General features: G+C 55.4%; 1 protein-coding gene across 1 annotated transcript in view; it reads right to left on the minus strand.

The window, feature by feature from the left end:
• LOC135888268 (polycystin-1-like) overlaps positions 1-23952 on the minus strand; it is a 61141-nt gene that overhangs the window by 32648 nt on the left and 4541 nt on the right. Inside the window, 12 exon segments of the mRNA XM_065416075.1 lie at positions 254-3909; positions 4160-4296; positions 5144-5319; positions 6350-6481; positions 6987-7745; positions 8242-8516; positions 10408-10555; positions 10996-11114; positions 12056-12267; positions 13160-13340; positions 20775-21156; positions 21762-22036. Coding sequence (XP_065272147.1) covers positions 254-3909; positions 4160-4296; positions 5144-5319; positions 6350-6481; positions 6987-7745; positions 8242-8516; positions 10408-10555; positions 10996-11114; positions 12056-12267; positions 13160-13340; positions 20775-21156; positions 21762-22036 — 6452 coding nt within the window.

Genomic DNA, 23952 nt, shown 5'->3' on the forward strand with positions numbered 1-23952 from the left:
TCTGTCCCTGTCCCACGCCTGAGCAGGAGGATGGACCCTGGACAGCAGGCTGCAGATTGAGTGAGCAGTGGGGGCAGGCATGGGACCGAGGTGGAGGGTCTGGAATTACACAGCATCCTCCAAAGACGGCATCTGCCCTCTCCTAGACTCTGATCCAACCCCCTCTGCCCCAGGGCACTCAGAGCCCCAGCCCCTCCCACAGGCGAGCCGGGGTGAGTGCGGACAGGCACTCCTGATGGGTTCCCTTTGTTACCTCACAGCCCCAGTGATACTCCAGGGAGGGGTCTGCGTCCATCCCCACGTCGGGGTCGTACGACCCACTGCCATCCAGAACCAGGTCCAGTTGGGCAGACCAGCTCCTCCACGACCCGCCTCGGATGATGGGAACCAACTTGCTGGGGATGACGGTGATGAGCAGGGAAAGCGTCCGGGCCAGAGGGGTGTGCTGGAGAGAGGCAGTGAAGCACAGGCAGTGGGTGCCGATGTCCAGTGAGAGCTTGGGGAGCGTGAGTGACGGGGTGAGCAGGTCCGCGTGCTGCAGGGGCACCTGGTCGGCCTCAGCCAGCTGCTCGCAGCTGGGGCTGCTGAACACCTCCCAGAGATACAGGGCCTTGTAGGCCGTGCAGCCCTTCAGGTCTATGCTGGCCTCGAAGTAGCTGGTGCGGGATCTGGGGACAGAGGAGGGCGGCTCCACCAGCCTCACCATGGGGCTGTCACACCCCAGCTCCCACACGGTGACCGTCGTCTGCACCAGGACAAAGCTGACCTCATTGTAGATCTTCACCTCCACTAAGAAATCCCCAGCACGGCCATAACGGTGAAACATCCTCTCGTCCCCGCCGCCGGCAAACGTCTCCTCTGAATCCCCGAACTTCCACTCGGAGCGGAGATCGCTGCCACCCATGACCGCCACGTCAAATGCCACCGTCTGATTGAGGAAAGCCCCAGTCCCATTGCTGGACAAGGTGGCTCCCTCTATGGGCACCTGCAGGGCCACGGTCACCGTCAGAGACGCGGCACAGAACGGGTTACTGGCCTCTACGTGAATGGTCAGGTTACCTGCTCCGGGTGGCACGTACCCAACCTGCTGGCCTGCTGCTTCATAGGCAGGGTGCCCAGGGAGGTGAAAGATCCAGAAGAAGGTGACATTCTCCCCAGCTCGCACCTGGGCCGTGAGTGTGAGCTCCTCGTTGGACTCTACGACGGCCGGGCAGCAATTGGAGATGTGCAGCCCCCGAACCTTCTCCAGCACCTGCACCACAACGGAGGCTAGCTGCACGCTGACGTTGTTGGAGGCCGACGCCAGCACCCGATGAGAACCCGCCGCCGGGAAAGAGAAGTGATGCGTTCCTCCGCGGACATCCAGGCTGAGCCCCAAAGAGGGGATGGTGAGAGCAAAGCTCACATTCGTGCCCCTCTGGGTGTGCAGAGTGAAGACTACCCTGTCGTCGGTGCACACGTCCTGCCTGTCCACTTCCACTGCCAGCCCAGCCACGGGGTCTTGGACGGCCACGGGATGCTGGACTGTGTCCTCGCTGACATCGTTCCAGGCTCGGAGGTCCACCTGGTAGACTCCAGCCGCACTGAATTCGCAGGAGATGTTCTGTCCATGGAAGAGCTGCTGCTTCTCCTTCCCCCGCAGCTGCCACTCCCACGCAACATCAGAGCCTGCAGCCACTGAGCCCCAGAGCTGCCTAGACGTGTCTGACATCAAGAAGAAGGGGGGAGAGCTTCCTTCCACCGTGAAGCTCACCCTGGAAACGGGCTCCTGGACTCTCAGCTCTGAGGAGCCGTTGCTAGAACCGAGAACGTTGGAGACGGTGACGAACACCAGCTTGGAGCCCAGGGTGGAGTAAGCGTAGGACAGAGAAGAGGAGTTGGTGAGCATGGGCTGGGCATGTGCCTCGATGTGCCAGGAATAGAGCAAATCAGTCCCAGAGGCCACAGAGACAGACAGGTTCACTGGCTTTCCCACAGCCACGCTGTCGCTGGCTGCCCGGACCTTCACACCGCAGGCTCTCTCCACCACCTGCAGGGCAAGGCCAGCAGACGCCTCTCCCAGCACGTTCCCAGCTCTCACCTCCACCAGCAGCTCCCCACTAGCATTGTAACAGTACGTGAGCGACTGTCCCGTTGCGGTGAACACTCGGCGCAGCCCTAGAGAAATCACCCAGCGGAAGGTGAGGTTGGAGCCCTGGGTAACCTCGGCGGTCAGCATAAAGGGCTCGGCAGATGCCAGGTACCTGCCTTGCACCACGTTCCCGCTGTGGATCTGAACCCCCTGGGCTCGCTCCTGGACCTCAATAGTGATGTTCGCCTTCTCCATGCTCACTGCATTCTCAGCTGTGACAAAAACCACGAAGACGCCGGCGGCAGGGAAGGCATGGGAGAAAGTGGTGGCCCCCTTCTGAAAGCCACGTGGCTCTCCAATAGCCCAGAGGTAGCGCACCTGGTCTCCTGCCGCCAGAGAGGCGTGGAAGGTGACCTCCTGCCTGACTTCACAGACTGGCTGCTCAGTGCTCAGAGCCAGCAGCCGCACTGGGGCCAGGACCGTAATGTCAAGCGAGGCGTTTCTACGGCTGACCTGGTTTTCTCCGGTCACGGTGACGGTGATGTCTCCGGCTGTGTGGTAGGTGTGGGAGGCACTCTGACCTACCTGCGGGGGAGAATGGTCTCCAAAGTTCCACAGGAAGGTGGCCACACTGTCGCAGGGGACCTCAGCCGTAAAGAGGTAGGAGGTGCCCAGTGCCAGAAAGCTCTTCGTTTCACCGCTGTGGAGAATGGAGATGGTGCCAATCACCCTCTGAGCCAGGATATCTGCTGAGGCATTTTGCCGGCTCACCATGTTCCACACAGTGACCGTCACCCGGTACGATCCTCCCTCCAGGTAGGTGAATGTGATTTCTGGAGACCCTGAGGTCACTGGGTCCTCACCAACACCAAAATCCCAGTGGTACTGATATTGGTGCTGGGGGTCCGGCACTGGAACCACTTCAGCCTGGAAGCACGTGGGTTCCCCTAAAACTAAAACCAGCGTCGGTGCCGTCAGCTTAACCGAGCGGATCCGATCCTCTACGCAGATGGCCAGTTGGCGAGAGGTGGTGCTTACTGTGCCACGTACAGTCAGGTTCAGCTCGTAGCTCCCCGCCGCTGGGTAGCTGTGAAAGACCGTGGGGTCCCCGTCCCCAACAGAAGGGGGGTTGCCATCTTGGAAATCCCAGCAGAACTGAACTCCTTTGCTCGGCCCCGTTACTACTGCTTGGAAGGGAGTCTGTTCCCCACTGGAGAGACAGATGGGTGCTAGGATGTTGGTGATCTGAAGCCGGTAAACCTCTGCAATGGTGGAGACACGGGTAGAGGCGGCGGCATTGTGAGCCATCACCATCACCGTGTAGTTGCCTTCTTTGGCGAAGGTGTGAGAGACGAAGCTTAGATTCAGGTTGCTGTAAACGAACCCGTCCCCCATGTTAAAAGTCCACAGGACATCTGTGCCAGAGGCCAACACGGCATTGACAACTGTGGCTGAACCCAGCTCAGTAGGTCCGCTGGCCACCACGCGGAGACCCGTGACACCTTCACTGACCATCACAGCTATGTCAGACGGCACCTCACTGAGGCTGTTGTTGGCCCGCAGCATCACGTTGTAAACCCCGCTCTTCTCAAAGCAGTGGTGCACCAGCGAATTCACTCCCTCCTGCGTGGGAGAGCCATCACTGAAGTTCCAGGAGTAAACAACGCCGTAGGGGGAAGGGCGGGGTAACGCCTTGAACTTGGTCACCTCATTCACCAGCGGGGAGGTTGGAGTCACCAGAATGGTCACGGAAGCTATGGGGCAGACTGCACGGACTTTGGCCACCCGCTCCACTCGATCGTATTTGTTGATGGCCTCTGCGGTCACTGAGTAGTCGCCTGTGGAAGCAGAGAAGAAAGGCATTGTGGGAAGGAACCGGGGTTTCTAGGACTCTTGTACCTAGAGAGACAATGTGTCATTCCCATTGTGCTCAGGCTGTTCCTCTGTACAAATTTGAACAATAATTGTGACAGTGTCTCTCTCCCATCGTCCTTCTGTCTTCCTCTCCCATTCTCTCTCCCTCTCCAACACATGGACTAAGAGCCCTTCTGAGCCCAGGTGATCCCTCACTATCAGCCCCTTTCTTACCTGGTTGAGTGTACGTGTGGGTCACTCTGGCCAGCACCTGGACCCTCTCTCCCTGTGGATCTGGACGTGACAGCTGAGAATCGTAGGGGGGAGACAGCAGGCTCTCCACATCCGGGCTGCCATCCCCAAAGCCCCACCTGCAAAGAGAAACAGCTCCACCTCACAGACAGGGGCCTGGTTCAGAGACTGGGCAGTTGTGTGAATATCATGAATACCCAGCATTAGAACAACAAATACAAATATACATTTTGGAAGGGACATTAAAGCTCACGTTTCAAGGCTAAAGCCAGTCTCTAACTATGAAGGATCAGAAAGAAATCCAACACTGGGGGAGGAAACAGATTATCTCACAGCTGCTACAGTGGGTTTGGGTTTTCTGCACCTTTCTCTGAAGACTGGGCGATACGGACCTCGCATCTGATCCAACTTGGCAATTCCTATGTCCCACTATCAGAGCATCTTTTCCAGCTCAGTCTCTGCCTCGTTTGTGGCGTGTGCTTTGCGGAAAGCGGAGCGCTCTCTACGCAACATTTTGGCATTTACTGACCTAGCTGGCCAAGGCCCTCCAACGCCACATCACTTGCAAACATTTCTCACCGGAGCCTCTGGTAACTTAAGCCCATTGGGGGTGGATTTCAAACCCAGCCAAGTTTTACAATTCTATTTTCACCCCTTGGATAATCTCCACACGTCCCACTTTGGTTCCTCCTTCCTGATGGGAGATGCCAGTTCCAACCTGTCACCTCTTAGAACAGCCCTTTACAGCCATGACCCAGCTGTGGGGGAGAAAGGACTCCCATCAGAGATCACACATAAAGAGGCACTGGTACAGGATGTCACCAGATGATACAAGGAGTGCTGCCCATGAAGGCTGGTCTCTCTAGGAAGTTCCTTGGTGATCCGCTCTGGGATCAGACCACATTAAATAGACCTCATTAGTCTGTGGGAGGAATTCTCCCTTCTTGGACTCCATGGGACTCTCACCTCACAGTGACTTCCATGGCAGTGTCCACTTCCACCCTGAACACCAGAGTCTGGAGGGTGTCAACTGCCACCACCCCAGGGAGCCCCACTATCTCGGGGTTGGCTAATGGATTCATAGCCTCGGCTGTCAGCACCACTTCCACCACCTCCGAACTCACAGGGTTCTCAGCTCTCAGCTGTGCAGAAGGAACAGAAGGGCATCAACCACGCAGAGAAATTTGAACAGGCAACATTCCCTTCTTCTGACTCCCCATCTACTCCAGACCTCTGGCCCCCCCGCCCACTCCACCAGGACTGTCGATGCCCACCCTCACCCCACAGTACCATGACCACTGATTCGCCTCCCCCCTTCGTTTGTCTCACAGACCCTGGCTGCAACGCATTCCCATGCAACTCGCCCCACCCATGTTACACGCTGCACTGATTCCCAGCACAGTGCATCCTGCCTCCCACGTTGGGGACAGAGGTCCAGGGAATGGTAGCGCTACGGTGATGTTCTCATTGGGAGCACAGGGAGGGTGGGGACCGGAGCCAGGAACAGACGTTGGCCTGACAGTCAGGAAAATGCAACACATGGAGATGTCCAATGGTGGCTAATCACTGCCCAGACAGCAGCCTCTGGCAACTCAGCTGCGGCAGAGTGGAGCATACGACTCCCATCAGGAGTTACGGCTCCGTGGGGGAAAAGCAACTGGGGCAATTGGGTACAGTACAGAGTCCTGAGTCAAGCTGCTACTATTTGACGGTGGCTGTTCCGTGCTTCTGCCTGATGTGTATGGAGTCCTGCCAGGCCTTCGGCTGAACGGGCAGGTTTCTACACCCTTATGTTTTGATTTTAATAATAAATAATCATAATAATTTGCATATTTGTCTGTCATTCCTCCCAAAAGTACCCATCTGGGAGTGGGGAGTAATATGGTGCTCCTGACTGAAGGGTCTCCTAGCACTTTATAAATATTTAACCCCTTCCAAACCGGCCTGTGAGGTGGATATGAATTACCACCTCCCTTTTACAGGTGGAGAACCTAAAGCACAGCGTGTAGGTGACTTATTGAAGGTCACACAGCGAAGCAGTGGCAGAGCTAGAAAAGGCACCAGGAGCCCTGACTCCCCAGTCCCTTGCTCTGACTCCTAGACACTCTTCCCTTGTTTTATGATCTGTGCCACAGCTGAAGGAACCTATGGTTGGTTCTCACACTTGCTCACCTTCAGCTGGTATGTGGCAGGCCTCTTGAACTTGACGCTGTAGGTCTGTCCGTTGTAGGCGAACCTGTCCATGTTGTCGATGACCCAGCTGTAGGAGGCAGAGGAGCCCTGGGTGAGCTCTGCAGAGAACACCTGCCAAGCAAAAGAATCAGCGGTTTACAGCAGACCTATGGGCTGGGCTCAGATTGCTTCCTCCCGGTTGTGTTGAGTAGGGCTAAGGGGTGGAAAGTTCCAATAGGCCTAAAGCAAAGAGATGGAAGACTTCACCCACATGGAACATCAGCATTCGCCTGCTCCCCAGCAGCCATGCAATGGATGTAACACCACACAGCCGGCTCACTGACAGTGGCGCAGGGAGGTGAGAGACACAATGCCCCATGCTAGCCTGGCTTTTGGGGCCCCAGTGCATCCTGAGGGAGGGTAGGACAGGCTCCGGGGCTACCCTTGGAAGTTTCTGCTGGATGAGGGCACGTTCATCTTGCAGCTGCGTGACCACAGGTTTGGTGTTATAGTAAAACCATCAGGCAGCCCATATGCCAGCATCCAATAGGGTGACGGAGTGGCATGAGGGCCCGAGATGTTGGAGGGACGCCCTTGATGATAACCCAGATGTGATAACTGCAGCAAGATGACCTACCTGAGACACATCCACTAGCATCCTGCGGGGGCCAGGCGGCACCACCCGGAGCCCCTCGATGGCATTATACGACTGGATCGTCACCGACAGCTTCTGGGTGCTGATCTCATTGGACACCAGCACATTCAGTGTCTCCATTCTCGGCTCCTCCATGCGAAGCAGGGCAGAGGAGAACCAGGTATCTGCAGTGTCTCTGTGGCAGGCGGGGACATGTGCTACAATGCTGCCCGGGCAGGTGGCCTCAAATAACACCCCAGGCTTACCCACGGGTGCCATCCAGTGAGCCACGGCATTACAGCCAGAGAGAATCTTGATGACAATCAGAGTCTCTCTCTTGGTGGCCACGTTGAGCTTCCCGCTGACCGGCATCGGGTGGATAATCTGCAGCCCACCGACCTTGGTCTGCACCTCCACCGTGCAGTTCATCTTCCTGCTACTGACTGCATTCCTCACCGTTGCCGTGTAGGTGTACGCCCCGCGTTCCGAATGCCTGGCCAGCGGCGGCATGGCAGCAAAGCTCCGGGGCTTGCCCACAAAGGTCACTCGGAGGTCACAGACGACATGGTCCACCCAGGTGGGGTTGGTAAAGCTGCTGATGCTTCCCTCCCACCAGCCAGCCTTCACGAGGCTGATATAGCTCTGCTGCCAGGGGGAATGGGACTGCTGCAGGCACCGGAGGAGGGAGCTCACCTCTGCGTTATGCTGCATTCCGATAATGTCATCCGGATACACACTGATCTCCTCTCTAGGCAGGAGAACCTGAAACACATAGAAAGAGTCATCTCCCATTGCAACCACAGCCTCTGCTGTAGCCAGAACCCCGGTCCGTGCCTAGTCTCCATGAAACATCCTGCCTCCCCACATGGTACCGGTGGAGAAGATAGCACAAAGAAAAGGAGGAATTAGGGGAGGGCAGGAAAGGAGAAGCCAGGGGAAGGGGATGAAGGAGAGTCACAGGGCTGCCCAAAATTCCTGGGACACTCCTTCATTTTCCTGGGTCCATCCCAGAGTTCATTTCAGGCATCGCAACGCACAAGTGTGAGCGTTGTCTCTTCACGCCACCATGTGGTGTCGACTCAGAAGGACGGTGCGTCTCAGCATGATGATGTGGCCCGAATTACACATCGCCACAAAGCCCTGTCACAAAGACTTATAATGGTGTCACAAGGGGATTTACACACACACAAGGAGATGACCAGGCAGTACAAAGTGGGAGAGAGAAGATGCAGCAGAATAACGTCCTGAGAACACTTACCTGGACATGCCTGTTTGTGCTGCTGGGAGCTAGTAGCAGGGGGAAGTCAGCCACGGGCGAGTAGAAGGGCGGGGTCCCGCTGTAACGTGGTGGGTTTCGGATGGGCAGGATGCTGGAAGTCACATTCTCAAAGGCATAAGAGCTGCAAGGACTGGAGATGTTCAAGCAGCCTTCACTCAGTGGGCACCACTGCTGCCCGCTGGGGCACCAACCCGTGGTGTTGCAGAGCGGCCGGGGGTGACAGCAGGCGAATGGCGTGTGAAGAAGCTCACAGCCTGGGAAGAAGCGCACATGCTGCAAGATATGCTGGACTTGGAGAGCTCAAAGAGGGCACAAACTGGGTTATGGTTTGTAACCAGCATGTGTTCCCCTAGACACGCGTTCCAACAAATCATTTATAGTGTAGGGACATTTCCAAGCCATGCAACTAAATTAGCAGGACCAAGCAAGCAAGGAGAGAAAGGGACCAGGCCATGTTCTGGAACCAGATCTGGAGCCACATCTGGATTTCGAACACCCCAAAGTTTGATCTGGACAAGCCAGACTGAGCGAGAGTTTCCTAAACTGGAAGGCAGCATGGTCTGGTGGACAGGGCACTTGACCGGGAGTTAGTTCTTTCCTGGCTGTGCCACTGACTGACTATATGGCCTCTGGCAAGTCACCACCTGTCTCTGCCTTGTTTTCTCCCATCGGTATCAAAGGGATAACAACGCCAGCCCACTGCCGCACAGCACTTTGCTGCCTGTGGATTCAGGAAAGTACTACAACCAGTTCAGACTGAGCTCCACCCAAGCCCAAAGTGACAACGCTCCCAGCCAATGGGACACCAGATAAAAGCACAACATCCTACTCAGGACATCCTCACTGAGGGAGCATAACCTAATGGCAGGACACTGTTGATCATTTCCCAGCAACCTCTGGGAGATCATTAACCCTCTTGTGGGTGTCAGATACAACCATGTCAGCAATCAGAGCACTGGGAACCCTGGTTTTGTCTCATTTCAAAAGCATTCGAACCTTGTGGGTTCCAAAGGCTGGCACCAACTTGAATGGTAGGCCAGGTCAACACTAGAAATGTTTGCAGGTGTAGCAACATTGGTTAGGGAGCGATTTGTGCATCCCGTTTCTTTACTGACAAAAGCCATAGTGTAGATGCAGTTATATCAGCACAAAAATGCTTTGCCTGGTGGAGCTTATTTTGCTCACCAAACTGTTATCAACTATTCCATCAAAAGCACATTTTTGCCAATACAAGCTGTCTCTCCATTTGGAGGGTTGCTGGCAGAGCCCACTAACAAACCTTTTCTAACATAGATCTGGCCTTACTGAGCTCACAATGCACTTAGGAGATACAGTGGGGAGGACGGGGCAGAGAAGGAGAAAGAGAGGGGAAAAGGAGGAGGTTGAAACACAACTACAGAGAATGGAAAAGGAGTAGAAAGGGGAACAGACCAATGAATCAATAAATGTGGCCCACGCAGTGATTACAGGGCACTAGAGCAGGAAACGATCTTCCTGTCACATGAACATTTTCAAGATACAGGTCCAAACTGGAAGTTTCGAAAACTTCCATGAACTGAAAATCCATTACAAAAAATTGAAACATTTTATTCTGAAAATTTCAAAATGCTTCATTTTGAGATTGACCTTTTATCTCTTTAAATTGTATCCGCTCAAAAACCCAAAACTTTTGTTTTGAAAAATTTGAAATGGGAAGTTTAGACAATTTCAAAACTTTTTGCCTCCCAATAATTTTTTGAGTTCGGAGATTTGTCAAACTGGATCCAGTTTTAGTTTTGATGAATCTGCATTTTTCAGTGAAAAAACTTCACCAAAAAATTCCCGACCATCTCTACAAGTCATCTAGTTGTGGGAGACTCGCTTATCAAGGTTCTTCTGTCCCTTCCATGCAACCCAGAGGGGCAACGTACACGGATGAGGTCTGGAGGGAAATGTGAGGATGAGCCACCAGTCTATCTTAGCATCCCACCAAGAATCAAACAGAGCCAGAAGCTTTAAGCATAGAGACTATCAAGCAGTTATAACCCCTCCCTGTCCTTTTATAATGTTCACCAACCCATTGGCACAACCCCATTGGTCTAGGCAGGCAGATGGGCTGTAAGTATCAGAGAATAAGAGACAGAGGCATGGATGCTGAACTCTTACCGGGAGGAACCAAGTGCTGGTTGGGGTTGCAATGTGGGCGGAGGATCTGGAACCGGACCAGAACAGGCTTCTTTGTTCCTTGTACCCCGAAGTCTATGGAGACTAGAATACCAGCGTGGCTGAACCAGAGGCCTGGAAAGAGCATCAACTACAAGACACAAGACCAGGAAATAAACATGTGAAGGAGGGAAGTCCAAAGAGGCCTCCTGGAAGGAACTGGCAGGGGAGGTTGGGGGTGAGGTGGTAATGGAGGGACCTGTGCTGTTGTGATGTTCCTGTGTAGTTCAAATAAGCTTCCTGAAGATCAATGCTTTACTCGAAGTGTGGCCACAGTTATCTGGTTTGGGAATACAGAGCCAGGCTCTCCCTGACGTTTCCCATATCCCGTGGGCCATAAATATTGAGAGCACAGCCTCATCTGACATGGCGGTGCTCCTGGGCTGATTTGTGTTCTCTTCCCATGGGTTTGCCCTTTCCCAAAGGCTACTCAGCAAGGTATGTAGACTAGAGAGGGCAGGGAGAGGAGGTCTCAGACAGACCCCTCCGGCATTCACACACACCAGCTGTCTGGCTCTGTTTGCACGCTACCTCAATGCTGTCAGGCCCCAGGAGAGGAGGCAGCGGCTCGGTGCTGACATTCCTCACGTCATAGACTCCGCTGAACACCGGCACGCCCGTCAGGAACACATCTGGGCTGGGCAGGGTGACTGCAAAGACAAAACACATGGACCGTCACCTCCCAGCTTAAAGCTCAGTCAGGCCCTGCTGCAGGCTTGCATCACGGATGAAGTGGCAGGCTTGTAGGAGATCCACCTGGCTGCGCCGGGGCCTTGACTCAGCAAATCTGTAAGCATGTGCCTTAGCTGAACTGGGGCCTAGATCTGCCAGGGTGGGGACTGGAAGGAAAGGGCATGCGGGGGGGAGCAATAGAGCCCATGTGACTGGGCTGAATGGACACAAATACCCATGTGTATATTCAGAAACACCCATGCCCCTGGCATACACCCACCATCAGAGTACACGGGAGTCTGCCAGGGTCCGGGGTAGAGCACCACAGGGCATCAACTTTCAGGCGCTAACTGCAGAGAGGAAGAGTGGCCTTGTGGTTAAGGGACTGACTTGGCGCTCAGGGTTCTGTTCCCAGCTCCTCCACAGACTCCACGGGTGACCCTTGGGCAAGTCACTTAATCTCTCTCTGCCTCAGTTCCCCCTGTGTAGAACAGGGATAACAACATTTCTTTCCTCCCACCCTTTGTCTGTCCTGTAAGCTCTCCGGGGCAGGGGCTGTCTCTTGCTAAGTGTCTGTACAGTCCCTAGCGCAATGGGACCCCAATCTCCATTGGGATCCTTAGGCATGATTGTAACATAAATACATATTAACGACAGGGCCCTCCTCACCGGGAGTTGGGAGGCACTCAGCTTCTCCTAGCATGGGACCATGGTTTGGCCAGAGCATTGAGCTCCCCCAGGATGAAAGAGCAGTATAAAGCAATGGGTTATTATACCGGCAGCCTCCCTTAGCACTCGGCTCCTCCAGGGGCTGCAAGGAAATGCCTCTTTATTCCTGTTGGCAATGGTCAGCAGTGTAACCTTCCAGTCCAGTCAATAAATACATTCCCACCCCAGGTGCCAGCAGGACATATGGTACCTCCAGCTCTCCTCTCGCAGAGGAACGAGGACTTTGCAGAGCATGGGCTACTGCTCCAAACCCCTTCTGGGTCGAGGAGGCGCATCTGGACACAGCTCTCCTTGCCCTCGGGCTGACCGAAGGGGACCCAGTTCTGGAACGAGTCCACAAGGCTCCCATCGACCCAGCGCAAGGAACCCAAGGAGCTGAGCCCAATCCAGACCACACCGGCACTGCCAGGGAGAAAGACAGAAAGAACCTCTGCTTAAAGAGAAACAGCATCGGCAATGCAACACAGAACGCAGGGAGCGGCTGGGAAAGGGAGCAGAGCTTGGGGCAGGTGGTGGTGTGGTTAGTGCCTTTGACCCCAGTCAGCAGAGGAAAAGCATCCCCCCAAACCAACGCCGAGGAAAAGGTCTGACATGTCAGAATGGGTGGCCATGCTTCGGTCTCCATCAGGGATACCCCAAAAACACAGACCCCCATTTCCTGGAGGCTCCTTTGCACTAGAAATGGCTCCTATTGCAGCCTGCCCTGGTGTGAATGAACTAATGCCTGCTGTAAAGGCCCGAGCCATCTTGTTTTGGGTGCTCCACATTCACTCACAGGGCTCCCGGGTTGTTACACCTCGCCCACAATTCCCAGCACAGCTGCCTAGAGGATCCCTGAAGCGTGTGCATAAGGTTTGATTCCCAGGGGTGCTAAGCTCCCTCCCAGGGATTTTAAACGGAGATGTGGGCGCTCAGAACTTCCGAAAATCCAGCCCGCCCTGTCTAGGGCTCAGAATGGCTATTGCACTTGTTCTGTTGCCTGATTTGAGTGGATCTATCCTATACCAGGATCCACACATGCTTTTTAAGGGTGTGAGCTACATCCAGGTATGTCCTCACACAACCACACCTGGACTGCCCGGTGAAAGGCTATTACTGCGGCACACATTGCCTGACTGCCTCTAGGCCTGGTTCACTGTAATGTACCCAACACTGCCTTTGGGCAATGGGGCTAGGGGAGACAAGGAGCTTGCCTGTATTATTGCCATGGTGCCTGAACAACAATAACCTCTGTAGTAGTGACATCGCCATTGTCATCAGAGCAAAGACAATGGGGCTGGAGCATGATACGCACCCAGAGAAAGTCTCCTGCAGGAAGCTCTGCACCTCCTGAGTTCTTACAACTGCCAGATCTCCACCGGGGATCCCCTGGCAGAGCCTTCTCGCATCCTGCCAGGTCTCCTGGGCGTGGCTGAGCCAGTAGCAGTTCAGATTCTGTAAATGGATCCGTCCACCTTGAGGGCAAGAGGATTCATCTGAAGATTAAGAATAACAGCTGAGAAGGGTCCCCGTGCTGCCAGAACTTCCACTGTGAACCCTTCCGGGCACCACCTGACAAAGCACTCGCGGTGGAAGGCGAGTCACATTCCAGAGAGCCCAGCTCCTCCAGCTGACGTAGACCGAGGAGACGAGCCCTGGCACAGCCACACGGACTGAGGAAGGTTACCAGCCGCTTCGGGAGTGCGTTCCTGCAGGTCCTTATTCCTCCCCGGAACACTTGGCTGGTGGAGCGTGTCAGGAGGTGGTAACTAACCCAGCACCTCTTGGGTTTCCTTCCCCAGCACTATGACCTAGCACCACGTCGCCATCTCTGGTGTAACATTCGGCAAGGAGAGACCTGCACCATGGCATGAGCCTCTTCCACGCCCAACAACGCCCCCTCTGCACAGGCAGCACCAAGGTCTGAAGGAGTGTAGTGAGGATACCCTCCATAGCAGGAGCTCCCTTCCCTTCAACACCCCATTAGCTCTAGTTGTCCCAGTGAAGGATCAAGAAGGGCCAGCGTTGCTAATGCCCTGGCTCCCCCTCTCTGGCAGCACTCCAGAAGCAGATGGAGGCCTGGGATAAAGCTCTTCAGGTGACAAACCTACTCGCCTCATGGAGGAAGCAAAGAAATTGCAAACGGCAGCTCCTGGGGGACTGTTCGATGTAAGACAGGAACAGAAACCCAGAGCATCACCTTGAGGTGCTGCCATCCAGCTGGCCCTCAGGAGAAAACAGAAGGAACTGGGAGTAAAAGGACCTTGTTCTGTAAGAAGTGACCCTCCCTGGCATAGGAGATGGGAACTTTTGCAGCACATAAAATCCTGGGTTTAGGAGGAAGGAAAACTAAATGATACCGAGTGTTACATCGAGTTAGCATCTTTCATCCTGAAGGATCCTAACGCACTTTACAGATTTCAGATACAGGAATCACTTCAGCCACCACTGAAATGCAGCCACCTCTGGGGTGGAACATGACTGCTGCTTAAAAGCCCACAGGAGTAACTTAGGCAGGAAAGCTAGAATATCCAATGGAAACCGCCTGGGGAAGGTCGTTGCATGAGCAGAAAACTAGGCCAAGACACTGGGGCTTTAAATGGCCATCTATGGTCAGTATTAGGGTTGATTACAAAAGAACCCTCAAATGTGGGGGCAGTGGAAGCCGGCGGTAACCCATAGGAGAAATCCTGCATTCAGTGTTTGGAACTAGTGAGCTGCTCTCTCTCTCTGCCTTTCCCTCCTATTTCTTGCCTGTCTCTGCAATTCCCCCACTTCCTCTGCTTTATAACGCCTTCTGCTGTTAAGGACCCCAGAACTCATCTCCCATTTGCTGATGTCCCGGCCCAGACTCCAGGCTCTGCGTTTTTCTTGGCCAAAGCCCAAAGCCTTTTGTTCTCTTGTCCAAAGAGAACGTGTTTAACCCGGAGAGAGCTGAGACAAGCAGGACTGGGGAGAAAATGGAATTTGATATTTAAAGCGCTGCATCATAAGGGGTAGGAGATGACGAGTTTGTTATTACCCCAGTGTCGGGAACCTAAGCAACGGTTGGCAGGCCTAAGCGCCGGCCTTCTGAGCCCTCACATCCCTCTGATGAGAACACTTACAAGATAATAAGAAAAATCCAATCCAATCAATGAGACCGTCACAGTATCCAGCGTGGTTGCCCGGGAGCCAGTGAGCACCCTGTCTGGCATTCCTGGGTCTCCTGGCAACAACCAAAATGCTCCTTCCACAGGAAGCCAGAAAAATCCATTGCCATGGCAACCCTAAACAAAGTTTGATCTGTTCCAGGCCCCCATCAATTCCTCCAGTGAGGGAGAAACCTCTCCTGGCTCCCCCATAGGGAGACCAGACAGCAAGTGGTGAAAAATCAGGACAGGGGGTGGGGGGTAATAGGAGCCTATATAAGAAAAAGATCCAAAAATCGGGACTGTCCCTATAAAATCAGGACATCTGGTCACCCTACTCCCCCGTCCTGAGGAGCTGCATCCACAGGCTGTTGGCAGTGCTTTGGCTGGGCCTTTCTGATAGACCAAGATCTCTTGAAAAGTTTGCTACAGTGGGGGGGGGGCACTTGGTTTGGATTCCTCCCCCCAACCTTTCTGCTCCCTGTCTCCCACTCCTCCCTGACAAGAGGGGTATGGGATGGAGGGTGACTCAGATGGTTCTGCCTGCACCTATAAGAGTAGGATCAAAAAATCCCCTCCACTGTCTGTCCTCCCAGGAGGCACAGCTCCCTTCTCACCTTCAGGCAAATACGAAATCACACTCCCACCTGCAACACACACATTTCCTCCTCTCACACCCACTTTCTGCTCTGCACCTTCACTCATATTGTCCCTTGCATGTGAAATGGTCTCCCAGCTCAACCCAGGAAGCTGCATGGCCCCATCAGCGCAGTGCACAAATACCTTATCTACATTCCCAAACTTCTCCCCACAACATCCCTGTGGGAGCCCGAGGCACAGAGAGAGGAAGTGACAGGCCCAAGGTCACACAGGGAATTGGCGGCAAAGCCAGGAACTGAACGCAGGTCTCCTACAGCCCAGTCCACTGCTTTAACCACAAGACTATCCTTTCTCTGGGTCCGGAACCCTCTCTCTCCTCACTCCAATCCCGCCCCAAAGCCTAGTCCCTCAGGAAACCTTTTGGGGCTGGTCTCCTCAGCATTCAGCTCTCTGCACTCTCCCCTAACTGGACGGTTGCCCTGTGCTTGGTCTGGTCTGTGTTGCCTCCTCAAGGCAGAAATGGGGGGTGAAATCCCAGCCCCGCCGAAGTCAACGGCAAAAGTTCCATTGAGGCCAACAGGGCCAGGATTTCACTCGGTGTCTTTTCTGTGCATCTCCAGCACTTTATAAATAATGCACATGCAGGGCGCAGTGCATGGTCCCTCCTGCCCCATTCTCCAGGGGCGCTCTCTTCAAAACCCGCCCGCCGCAGCCCCACACAAACAGTCCGGACATCAGGAGATTCCGTGCAGGGGAAGGACAGAGGAGGCGAGGTCAGTCTTTACTGCAGGACTTGCAGCCATCTTGGATGCCCCAGTTGATAGATTGCTACGGTGGGCTCGCTCAGCCTAGTGCTGACACTATCTGTGTTCACATCTCCTGGCGCGATGCTGTCTTCTCATTCCCATTGCCCCACACCAACACCGGGAGCACAATGCCAGCTCCCCGGGGTCGGATGGCAGCACTGACTGCCCTAATGCCACAGGCTCAGCCTCTCGTGGCCTGGGAACATGGAACTGGCATCCAGCCCCCAAACAAGATATAGCAACTTGTGGTACCTGCCTCCCCTGCCTCACACCAGACACACTCAGCACAGCTCTCTTGCCCCATACCAGGTATAAGGACAAAGCATTATCTTCCAGGGCAGGCTTCCCTCACCTCATATTGGCTACAGGGACCGGGCAGCATCTCCCCTCGCCCCGTCCCTACACCCATGGGCACGGAGAGTCAGCTCACCTTGCTTCCCAAAGGAATGGTGCACCAGTTCCCGCTCTGGGCACACTACACGCCTGGGACATCTCCCAGGACTCTCTGGGGTGACAAAGGCTGGGGAGAGGGAATCCAGCCAGTGCTTTATTAACACAGCAAGTAGGTCACAGTGGCAGTGGACACCCCAAACTCTACACTTATAGGGCCAGGTAGTGGCACGTTGGGGGGCAGGGAAAGGTTCGGAGGTTTGAGCTTCCGTTGTTGAGATGGAGGAACAGCTGCAGCCCTGGTGTAACCAGATGCAGCTTCCCACTGACGTTAATGGGAGCTGCGTCTGCTTACGCCAGGACTGAATTTGGCCCTAGTCTGCCTCCAGTGAAAGACGCCCGATGGGTCCTGGGCAGGACACAGCAGCAGCTGCTGTGGCTGTACAACTAACTCTAGCCACCTGGGTTCCACTCCACACACATGGCCAAGCCTGTCCTCTCTGTTTCCTTCCACTCCGGGAAGGAGCTGCTGGGATAAGGTGACTAGATACTCCTTTTCCTCGAGCCTCACTAACCTTCTGCCCCAGGGGCCTGGCATCAGCATCCACCATGGAGCTGCAGTCACAAGAAATACAAAAGCAAACACACACGCTGGCTAAGTTCCCTGTTAAGCCCCTCGCCAGGGCTCAGAGCTGCGGCGGGGAGAGATGCCTCTCCTCCAGCACGGACCTGTCCTGGACTTGCCACCGCCACCGCCGTGGGAGAGGAGCCCCTCCCCTGGCCTGGCCCAGGCCCATCGGAGCTGCCAGGGAGAGGAGCCCCTCCCTTGGTACAGCTCAGCCCCACCGGAGAGAGGCGCCTCTCCCCCGGCCCGAGCTGCTGCGGTGAGAGAGGGCTGGGGGGGGGGTAGTCCTCACTCCCTGCCGCAGCCCTGGGACAGCCTGCACCCCCAAGCCCCTCATCCCTAGCCCCACCCCAGAGCCTGCTCTCCCTGCACCCCAACCCTCTGCCCCAGCCCTGAGCCCCCTCCTGCACCCTGAACCCCTCATCCCCGACCCCACCCCAGAACCTGCACTCCTAGCCAGAGCCCTCATCCCCCCCACACCTCAACCCTCTGCCCCAGCTCTGAGCCCCCTCCCACACTCCGAACCCCTCGGCCCCACCCCCACCACATGAGTTTTGTTATGTGCACCAATATGAAGGTGATGTGTCGCACATCCCCTCCATATTGGTGCACATAACAAAATTCATTCTGCACGTGGACATAAACAATTAGAGGGAACACTGGGAACTTGTCCTGCAAAGCACACAGAGCCAGAGAGCCCAGGGCACTGGAGCATTCAGCCTGTCCCGCCCCAGAGCCCCTGTCCCAGGGACACTACAATGGGATGATCTAGTAGTAAATGTGAAGTACATTGGCCAGGTATACCAATTATCTATACAATGGGCTTGCACCAATGGCTTGCTCCATAGTCCTGACCTATGCTGCTGGGCATGACCAAGAACCTAGAGCATATCCATAGCCCAGTGCCAAAGGCATGGCCAGAAGCCCATCACCAAGGCAAGAGCCCGGTGCGGTATCTACAACTGACTGCACGGAGCTGCTCTCCCAGGGGGAAGAGTCACCGCAAACCCGATGAACCAGAAAGAAGAGGGGTCAGTGCTCCACCATTACGAGGAAGACTCAGGCAAGAAAGAGGCGCTCAGAGCCTTCCACAGCTGGGGCTGCAGAGCCAGACTTTTGCCAGCTACCACTGAGCTGTTGCAAACCAAGAGCTTAGAGCATTTCAAGAAGAGAGTAGGTGGAAGATTAAGAAGCCACCTGCAATTGCACAAGCTGAAAACTCTGATCTCATAGGCTATGGCTATCAGACCCCCTACTTCAGGGCATGACCTGATCCCCAGGTGAGGTCAGGAAGAAATGTCCCCCTTTGCAAAGTACAGCACAACAAAGTGCATTGTGAAGGGTTCCTCTCTTTCTCTGAAGCACCCAGCGATGGCCACTCTTGAAGAGAGGATATTGGAGTCACTGGACTATCGGTCTGCTCCCCGAGGGCTGAGAGGGGACACCATACTGGCATCATCTTCATCCACAAAGACCCTATTGTCTCACCCTGGCTGCTCGTGCTGCCTCTTCACACGGACTGTCTCTTACAGGCTGCACACACAAGATGGCCTAAGTCACTCTGGTTTTACGGAGAAGGAGAAGGAGAACACAAGGGGCTGAGGGATAGCTCAGTGCTTTGAGCATTGGCCTATTAAACCCGGGGTTGTGAGTTCAATCCTTGACAGGGCCATTTAGGGATCTAAGGCAAAAATCAGTCTGGGGATTGATCCTGCTTTGAGCAGGGGGTTGGACTAGATGACCTCCTAAGGTCCCTTCCAACCCTGATATTCTATGAGGTCCAAGATGCTGCAGGGCAGAATTTGACTACAGGAGACCACATGGCAAAGTCAATCTAAGCTCTCGCGTTCTCCTTTCCATTTGCTTCAACATGAACCAACATTTAAGCTTAAACATGCCAGGTGCTTCCGCCCAGAAGCCCCCAGAAGCCCCGTGAGAGCTGCCGAGCATACCAGAGTCACCACTGCGCTCTACTGCGAACCCAGCCGAGTAGTGATAGACCCTGCACAACAGAGATTCTGCACCAGCCATCCTCTCGCCTCCCCACCACTCACCGCTGGGAACCTTTGCCCTACTCACACGCCACAGACAAGGCCCCACGTACCAGCAGTCCCTCTGCCCAGCAGGAGGAGGAGCAGCCAGCCCAGCTGCAAGCCCTGGCTCAGCATCACCCCTGCCATGCAGCTCCGCAGGGTATCACAGTCTCCGAGAGAAGGATCCACACAAGGGCCATGGAAATGACCTGTCTGTCTAGGGTTTCATACTAGGCCCATAACCGTAGCATCTGGGCTAAGGCGACGCTGAGCTGCATTCTCTCTCTCTCTGTGGGAGTTACCCCTTCAATGTCCCGCCGAGCCTCTTCTCACTCTGTCTCTGCGTCCCCGGTGCCGCAAGCTCTCTCCCCTCACTGACTTGGCTGTCTTCTGCAGTACGTTGATAGCTTTTATAGGGCTTTACTCGGCAACTATTTTTTTTAAACCCTTTCTTTGTGGCTGCCCCAAATCTCCCTGGATACGCGGCTGCAGCCCTCCCTTCTCCAAAGGTCTGCGTGGAGGGAGCTTTGCTCACACAGACAGGCAGCTGGTTTTAACCTGATCCTCTTCCCTGTGCCCCTCTCCCTGTACAGCAGAACCCACCAGGTCCCCTCCACTGCTTCCCTGACTCACTGAGACCAGGGCACTCCCTCAGCCATTCCTCTCCGCTCCCTGCGATCGCAGCACCCCTCTCCAAGCTGTCTCTGTCAGCCTCCTGCTGCCTCCTGCACCTGTTGCTCAGTGCACAGCACTCCGGGGCCTCCAGGATGCACCTGGCATTTCCCCATCTCCTGAGACTGACCCTCCTTCTCCAGACTGCTCTGCCACGCCCCCTGCTGCCATGCCCCCTCCGGACTGCCCTGCCACGCCCCCTCCAGACTGCCCTGCCACACCCCCTGCTGCCATGCCCCCTCCGGACTGCCCTGCCACGCCCCCTCCAGACTGCCCTGCTATGCCCCCTGCTGCCACGCCCCCTCCAGACTGCCCTGCCACGCCCCCTGCTGCCACGCCCCCTCCAGACTGCCCTACCCCCTCCAGACTGCCCTGCCACGCCCCCTGCTGCCACACCCCCTCCGGACTGTGCTGTCCTGGCCCTGCTTTTATGCCCTCCCCAGGCTGCCCTGCCAGGCCTTGTGCTGCTGCTCTCTCCTCCTTTTTCTAGTGTGCAATCCTGGGGCAGAAGGGAAAGGAGCAGAAAGGACAGGGTCACAACCTGCCATTCTTCCTCCAACACCCAGCACTGCCACATGCCATGGAAGTTCCCCGACCAGTTCCCCATCTCAGGGGGGGAAAAACCAAACCAAACCCAACACTGATCCCAAATAAACACCTTGCAATATCTCACCCAGAGTCTCTTGTCCACTTGGCATCTCCATCCTCCAGAGGACGGAGAGGTCAGTGCCCTGCTGGTTGTGGATCCAGATGTTGATGTTCTCTCCTCTCCCCACTGCCCTGGGGCACTCTATGCCCACCGGCCCCACAGGCAAGATCACGCTGACAGCAGCTCTATGGAGCAGGGACCTCCCCCCAACCTGAGCCCTGACTGACACCACGTAGATGCCAGGAAGAGCGTACGTATGCCGAGCTCTCGGGCTGCTGCTGGAGAACTGCTCCCCTCCGTCTCCGAAGTTCCAGGTGTACAAGGTCCCCGGCAGCAGGGTCTCAGCGGTGAATTCAATCACCTCATAGAGACTGTAATGGGGCCGAGCAGAGAGCAAGAGGCTCACCTGGCAGAGGGGAGAGAGAGAATCAGACGCAGAACTACATGGGTATTGATAACAGTCACATCTCAGATCCCCATCCCCCAGCATGCCATGGGAGGGCCCTTTTCCATCTCTCTCACTCCCACAGCCTCTCTGCCCCACACTGGACGGGGCCTGTCTCCAACCCTTCTGTCAGGTGGGGGCTCCATCCAACACCCTCAACCCCCATCTGGAGAGAATAGAATTTGTCATAAGCCCACATTCAGCAAGCACAGGCTCCAGCTAAAACCCTCTCCCAGTGCCAGCTGTCGCAAAGCAGCGGCCTGTCCCCACTGGCTGGGGAAGAGAAATACTTCACACACAGGGTCTGTCTACCCAACAAAAGCTGTACACGGGCTAGCTTGTGTAACAAAGGCAGAGAAGTCAGCGCAGCTCAGGTCCAGCAGGACACGCCCGGCACAGACCCTGGGTACGTCCTCAGCTCCCAAGCCCGCGCTGCACAATCTTCACTGCTATTGGTACCTGTGCCGGCTGGATTCAAGCTAGCTCAGGCAGACCAGCCCACGCAGAGCTTTTGCTGTGTAGATATACCCTCAGACGAGACTCGGTCCTAACTCATGGTGCGTTACCTGGACAGGATACACGGCATGGACAACCGTTCTATTGCACACACGACTCCGGATTTCATTGGAGCACACTTTCCCACAGTCCACGGCCCCTTTGCTGCCTAGTGACCCACACAGGCAGCGGTCCTCCAAGTCCAGGCCATAATGGGTGTGCGCCTTTTGAGAGCAGAGCGCGTGGCAGGAGGCCTGACTCTGCGTGCCAGGGTGGAGGTAGGAGTAGAGCAGGACTGTCTCTCTCCTGGTCTCTGGGTCCTTCACACAGGAGATAAAATCAGCCGCTGAAAGGGAAACAGAGCTAGGTGAACCCTTGGCTGGTCTGTTATTAGCGAAGGTGTAGAGAGCTCAACACGGTGAGGAGCTTAGATCACACAAAGAAATATGAGGCCAAATGCAAACCCTACACAGAGGCACTAACCAAAACTGCAAAGGTGAGTAATTGCAAAGGCTTTGCTGGAAACTGACCCCTGGTTCTGCACTGCCTGGAACTTTGGGTCACTCTTTACACCTGCTCAGAGTGGGGGGTAAATTGCTCCCACTTGGCAAATTTGGCTTTAGTGGCATTTTATACCTAGTATCCGCTCCCTCGGCACAGATGTAAAGAGCACCACAAAGTGCCAGCACTGGTGAATCAGGTCTGCTTGCCGTTCCCTTTTAACTCCAGATAGGCCCATTCCAAATCCCCAGGGCTGGCTCTGGCTTTTTTGCCGCCCCAGGCAAAAAAGCCTCCGGCCGCCCCCCCCCCCCCCCCCCCCCCCCCGTGGGGCTCCGCTCTCCCGCCGGGGGGAGGGCGGCCGGCCGGAGCCCCGGGGCGAGGGTGGCGAGCCCCGGCGGGGGCTCCGCTCTCCCCCCGGCGGCCGGGGGCAGGGCGCCGGGGGGGGCAGGGCGCCGGGGGGGGGAGGGCGGCGAGCCCCGCTCCGCTCTCCCCCCGGCGGCCCGAGCGCCGCGCCGCCCCCATCCAGGTGCCGCCCCAAGCACCAGCTTGGTTGCCTGGTGCCTGGAGCCGGCCCTGCAAATCCCGCCCAACCCTGGACTCCAGGGGGTTGGATCCTGCGGCTCAGGGCCATCTCTGTTGCGAACCACTGGGTCCCTTCCTTTCAAACTTCCTCTACAAGTTCCCTTCTGGGTTGAAATTTCTCATGCTTCCTTTTACTCCAAAGGTGATTTTTCTTTTAAATTAAAGCTTCAGCAAAACCTGGTGAGCTATTCTTTAGTTTATATCACACTAGCCATGGACTTGCTGCCCTGGGAAAACCAGGGCCTTTGGCAGGTTTGGGGAAGTCAGCTCTCCTCTTAGGCATAACTCAGCAACTGCACGGGCCTTTGGTGTGTTATTCTCCTAATCCCCTTTGCTCGGAGGACTTTCCTTTTGACATTTGTAGACCCCGTCAAAGGGTCAAATCCTGGCTCCATAGCAAAACTTCTGGTGATATAGGTGGAGCCAGGACTTCGCCCTATATTTATAATAAGCCACCCCTCATCACACAACACTTTGGACATGGAGTTGGCTTCCAGCACCTAGGCTATCTGGGACCTTAGGTGACCTTCTGGGTCACCTCTTCTTTCTTTAACCCTGAAGCAGTTTTCTGGTCTGACCCAGCTTTCCCTGTGGATTCTCTCCCCTTCATCCACCCCTGTTACTCTTCTCCAGCTCCCCTCTTGGTCTGAATCAGTATCCGGTGTCTGTATCAGTCCACCAGGCCAGCTTGCCGAGCCACGCCCTAGCGTGCTTTGCTTTGCAGCAGAGTCTGGATAGCTGTGCTTGGCTGACGGAGGGGTGGTCGCTATGGGAAGGGGCATCCTGACCTCACATGGGGAAAACTCCCAGAGTCTTTCCAAAAGGGGAACAAAACAGAGACAGACGAAGCGTCCCTAGAGCTGGACTGATGAGAGCCAGAGAGGCCGCACGCATTGGCAGCCTGTGAGTTACACAGCTCTCGGTTTTCTCAGGTGCAGTCAGAGAGTCCAGAGATACAAAGGAGGGGCTGGACGAAGGCAGCTCCCTCACTACCACTGAGCACCAGAGGGGACAGTCAAAACACTGTGTTTATCTGAGGAATTCCGCCACCCCCCTAAATTCATAACACATGCTTGGGATGCTCCGTCGGGCTCGCATGGGCTGAGGGTGGGGGGGCAGACACCTCGCAGATTTGTTCCGTGCTTGGAATTCCATCCTGCAGCTGAGATCTTCCCTCCC

The sequence above is a fragment of the Emys orbicularis genome, chromosome 13 (genome assembly GCF_028017835.1).
Source record: "Emys orbicularis isolate rEmyOrb1 chromosome 13, rEmyOrb1.hap1, whole genome shotgun sequence".
NCBI classification, from domain to species: domain Eukaryota; kingdom Metazoa; phylum Chordata; order Testudines; family Emydidae; genus Emys; species Emys orbicularis.